General features: G+C 34.9%; 1 protein-coding gene across 1 annotated transcript in view; it reads right to left on the bottom strand.

The window, feature by feature from the left end:
* The window catches only part of STAG1 (stromal antigen 1), a 410,571-nt gene that overhangs the window by 104,346 nt on the left and 300,609 nt on the right, over positions 1-5,616 (bottom strand). Inside the window, exons 17-19 of the mRNA XM_017528196.1 lie at positions 769-861; positions 582-671; positions 216-419 (exon numbers count right to left, since the gene is read on the bottom strand). Of these exons, the coding sequence (XP_017383685.1) occupies positions 216-419; positions 582-671; positions 769-861 (387 nt within the window). The remainder of the gene's footprint in view (positions 1-215; positions 420-581; positions 672-768; positions 862-5,616) is intronic.

Here is a 5,616-nt window from a genome sequence, read left to right as displayed (position 1 = left end):
AAAATTCTAGTTTTTATGAAATATTTTTAAAATAAAAATAAGCGATAACCAAGGCTGATCTTCACAAAATATACAATTATAATAATGGTGCTAAAGTTTGAAAGGGGCAGACAATTCTACCAGATTTCATTTTAAAATGAAAATGCTTTACATACTCAGCTATCTTAAATAATTGTTAGCCAATATTATATGTGCACATTATCTTTCAAACAGACCTCTTGCAATAGGTCTTCCACAGAATGATTGAACCGATCTACAAACTCATCAATCAGTTGGCTTCGAGCTATGTCAACTCTGTTCTGGATGGTATATTCTTCACTGCATAAGATGCTATAGGTTTTACTGCAGGCTTCTAGAACATCTGATTCTACATGTTTCTCCACAACAAACTTAATCTGTTTTAATAAGGCATCCAGATGCTGAGGAGGAAAAAAAGAAAAACTGTAATATTTAGATTAATGAAAAATTAAAAATTAGCATCTGTCAAATAACAAATATGCCTGTAAGAGTACATGAAAATAAAATAATTTCGTTAATAAAACTATAATAATAGCTGAATTTCAATTTCATAGTATCATTACCTTTTCCATTCTACCTGTGCTGTAGATTTCTAAATCAAAATACTGTGGGATTTGTAGCAAGTTTGCTACCTTCTCTGCATCTGCAGAATACTAGGAGGAGAAGAAGCAAAGAAAAAGACAGTAACTACTTTAATAGCACAATGAAAGCAAACTCAGTAACATAACAAAACTGTAAATGAAACTGTACCTTTGACAGTAACATAGGAAGTGTAATAATAAAATGTTCAGTCAATTTGTTTCTATCATCAATTTGAGTTTTCCTTTCTTTGGCAGTTAGCACCTAGAAATAAAATTGGAGAAGCATAAAAGTGTTGTGCTGATTTATAAATCCAAAATGTCACATATATTGATGAAGCACTGGCAAATAATATAACCAAGAATTTTAAGAGAGGCTTAATGAGTGAAATAAATACATGGAAGTTTATGCAAATTTTTATATAACATGCATTACTACCTTATCAAACAGCAAAGGTTTAGGCGAATTACTATTTGCTTATATCAAATAAAAATATGCACATTTTAATAAAACCACAATTACCACTATTACAATACTGAAACCAATCAAAACCCAATTTTTCTAGGGTTTTAATCTCAATGTCTTAACAGTGATCTTCCTGTGTTAAACATGCACACACTTTTTAAAGTAATGCTTTTTTAATACCAACAGAAGCGAATACATTCTCACTTATTTTTAAATCATACACTAATAATATCTCTGGATTCATTTACAGTTGAGTCTCCTTGTAACTAAGCTCATAAATCTGTTACGCAGCAATCAACAAAAAGGAGTATAGTCTGTGCTCATGGAACAAATTAAAGCTGATAATGCTCATCACTTTAGCCTATATCCAACTTGTGAAACCACACAACAGGTGATGCCAAAAATAAATTATTAAAATGCAAGCTCAGTTTAACATAATCATTTTCCATAAGTATTCTGCATTTTATTATTTTGAAGGGATTTGCCATCATAATGTTGAATGGATTTATAGAACAGAAACATTCCAATATGAATTGTCACTTTACAAATATTAACCCCAATGTTTAAGAATACGTACAAAAAGTAATAACACTGCCTATTTGATTGTTGCTCAGTCTTTTTATTTTTGAGACAGAATCTTATTCTGTTGCCCAGGCTGGAGTGCAGTGGTGTGTTCTCAGATCCCGGCAACCTCTACCACCTGGGTTCAAGCGATTCTCATGCCTAAGCCTACCGGGTAGCTTGGACTATGGGCATGTGCCACCACGCCTGAATAATTTTTGCATTTCTATAGAGATGGGGTTTCACCATGTTGACCAACCTGGTCTCAAACTGCTGACCTCAAGTGATCCACTGACCTCGGCCTCCCAAAGTGCTGGTATTACAGGCATGAACCACCATGCCTGGCCTTGTTGTTCAATCTTTTAAGCATATGAAATAATCACTTGTAAATGATCTACCAACTACTGTGTTTAGTCCTACACAAAGCAATTAAAGGGACTACATATAAAAACAGAACTTATGCCTAGGAATGTATTCAAGACATTGAAAAGTATATTTATTATCTTTTGTAAAAAAAATGGGGGGGTGTGGAATGGGAAAAGTCTTGAAATTGATTTGACAATGTATGCAACGTTTAAGGATACTGATTTTAGAGAAATGGCTATTTTTGACTGAAAGATTTTTTTTTTTTTTTTTTTTTTTTGAGATGGAGTCTCATTGGGACACCCAGGCTGGAGTGTAATGGTGCAATATCAGCTCACTGCAACCTCTGCTTTGCTTTCTGGGTTCAAGTGATTCTCCTGCCTCAGTCTCCCAAGTAGCTGGGGCAATAGGTGCACGCCGTTACGTGGCTAATTTTTGCATTTTTATTAGAGACGGAGTTTTACCATATTGGCCAGGCTGGTCTAACTCCTGACCGCAAGTGATCCGCTCACCTTGGTCTCCCAAGGTGCTGGGATTACAGGTGTGAGCCACCATGCCCAGCCGACTAGTCATTATTTCTAGTAGCAAAAGACTAGCAACAGTCCCAAAGACTGTGCATAGGTGAACTTTCAGTAGTGCATCCATCTCATAGATACTATACAGCCAGAATAATAGGAAGACTTCCAAATCAACATACAGACTGATTTTCAGGATGCACTGCTAAAAAAAGAAAGGTACAAAATATCTTACCAATAAGTGCAGAGTAGTTAAAAAAATAAATAAATAATATAAAGGTACAGAATAATGTATATATTATCTTTTGTAAAAGATTGGGAGGAGTGGAAAATATGAATACATATATCTGTGTATGTACATGCCTTTACCTATTTCTGCAAAACGAAACACCTGAAGAATAAACCAGAAATAAAATAAAAATGGTTACTAATAAGAATGAGGTGTAGAGAAAGGTATATAAATAAGAGTTCTCTGAATATACCTTTTCACATGGTTTTGACATTTTAATTATGTAAATGTTTTACCTGTTCCAAAAAAATAAATGTGGGGAAAAAAAAACTCAAAGATTCAAAAAGGTGAAAACCCTGTCACACTAAATTTGGGTTAAATATCAAGATGAATGTATGATTTAAATACCTATGTATACACATAAAAACTTATTTCTTAGCTCTGCCTACTAAAAGTGCCTAGCAGAAATGATAAGCAATTATCAGTAAGTACATCCTCTTAACTGACTGCCAGGATTTTAATCTTTAAATACTATTCTGTATTAAATGAAACCATGGCTCACTGAAGAAATGGCTGATTCCTGTGCTAGGGTAGTGTGAAATCCAAATTCAAGTAAATCCCAATGATCCCTACCTTCCTGGTATTCATGCCCTTATACAGCCTCTACCCACAATGTATAAAGCTGACTTGTGTAACCAATAGGATATTTTGAAAATAATATTGTATAGTATTTGAAGTTAGGTTATAAGAGACATAGATAGCAGTGTCTGCCTTGTTCTTTTGGATCATTCACTCTATAAAAAGTCAGCAGCCATGTCATGAGAACATTCAAAGAGTCCTATAGAGAAACCCACATGGTGAAGCACTAAGATCTACCACTGGTCAGCACTAAATTGTAAGTCATTGTGGAAGTGGATTCTGCAATTCCAAGTCAAGTCTTCAGATGCTAAAGCCCAAGCTAACATCTTGACTGCAACCCTATGGAAGACCCTAAGCCAAAAGAACAGTTAAGCTCTTCCCAAATTTCTGACCCACAGAAACTGTATGAGATAATAAAGGGTTATTACTTCACACATCTTTAACTTTGGAGTAATTTGTTACACCACAATCGATAACTAGTCAAGCAGTAAAGGTAGAAAGTAAACCTGAGGCATCTTTTTTACCAAGAAAGCAAGAAACTGATTAATAAATAAGAAGACATGTGAAAAGGACAAGAAATTAGCATGAAGGGGCTTATCATCAGTCAAAGTTGGGACAACATATACTTTAAAGACTATTAAGGAAAATTTCAGAAACACTCAAAAGCAAAGCAATAACACTAGCACTGTCATTCTTCTTTCATTAATTCTCCTACAGTTTTTTTTCCTATGGCATTTTTGGGAAAACCCTTGTACATTTGTCCCTTGAACAACACATTTTGGAACCACATGGTTCATTTATATGCAGTGTTTTCAATAAATATATTGGAATTTTTTTTGGAGATTTGCAACAATAAAAAAAAAAAAACTTGTAGACAAGCCATGTAGTCTAGAAATATTGGAAAGCCTAAGACAAATTTAGGTTCATCATGACATGCAAAATGTATGTAGATATCTAACATTCACTACCATAAAATATATACGAATCTATTATAAGAAGTTAAAATTTATCAAAACTTACACACACACTTACAAGGTTGTACATGGCACCATTTGCACTTGACAGCAATGTGAATACAGATATAGTATTATGGCTGGGAGCGGTGGCTCACGGCTGTAATCCCAGCAGTTTGGGAGGCCAAGACAGACAGATCACTTAACATCTGAAGTTCAAGACCAGCCTGGCCAACATGGTGAAATCGCATCTCTACTAAAGAAATACAAAAATTAGCGGGATGTGGTGGCATGTGCCACAATCCCAGCTACTTGGGGGGTTGAGGTGGGAGAATTGCTTGAACCCAGAAGGTGGAGGTTGCAGTGAGCCGAGATCATACCACTGCATTCCTGCCTGGGCGACAGAGTGAGACTCTGTCTCAAGAAAAAAAAAAAAAAAAAAAAGGTATAGTATTAAGTCATAACTACACAGAATTAACTGGAGCACACCTTATACTACTATAGCAATATCGTATGCATCTACTGTTGCTACTGTAGTGAGCTCAAGAATTCCAAGTATCCAATAAAAAAGCCCTGTGACACTAACCATCTTCATATGAACAGTTGGGTCTCTCCAGTGAATTGCGTATCATAGTAAAAAGTGATCTCATGGTTCTCACTTATGTTTCATCATGTTTAGTGCAATACCATAAACCTTGAATAACATTATGGGACCCACATGAGCTACCAGTGATGCTGCAAGTTTTTCCAAGAAGCAGAGAAAAGTTATTACAAGAAAAAACTTAAATTACTTGATATGTCTGCAGCTATAGTCACCCACCATTTCAAGATAAATGAATCTGGTATAAGGACCGATGTAAAAAAAAAAAAAATTTATAAAGCCATTACTGCTATACCAGCAGGTGCAAAAACCATTGTACATTTTGCAAAATACCTCTTTATTTAACATTCAAAGTGTACCTTTTATATGAGTACAGAATTGCTATTAAAAAGGCACATGTATACTCATATAATTAAAAAAAAGTGAAGTCATAAATGACAAAGCAAAAGGAAGGTGAAGGCTACAAAGCTGGAAAATTTAAAGCCAGCAAAGGATAGTTTGATCATTTTACAAAGAGGTTTCACTTTAAAAATGTCAAGGGAATAGAAGAAAGTTTCTGCTGACCAAGAGGTGGCTGACCTCTCTCCAAGACGCCATTAAGAAAATCACTGAAGAGAAAGAATATCTGTCTGCACAGGTTTTTAATGCAGATCACAGCGCCCCATTCTGGAAAAAAAAATCATCAAAGAGTTA

This window comes from Cebus imitator, unplaced genomic scaffold, assembly GCF_001604975.1.
Source record: "Cebus imitator isolate Cc_AM_T3 unplaced genomic scaffold, Cebus_imitator-1.0 Scaffold53, whole genome shotgun sequence".
In the NCBI taxonomy this organism is placed as follows: Eukaryota; Metazoa; Chordata; class Mammalia; order Primates; family Cebidae; genus Cebus; species Cebus imitator.
This window is presented reverse-complemented; position numbering and strand designations above follow the sequence as displayed.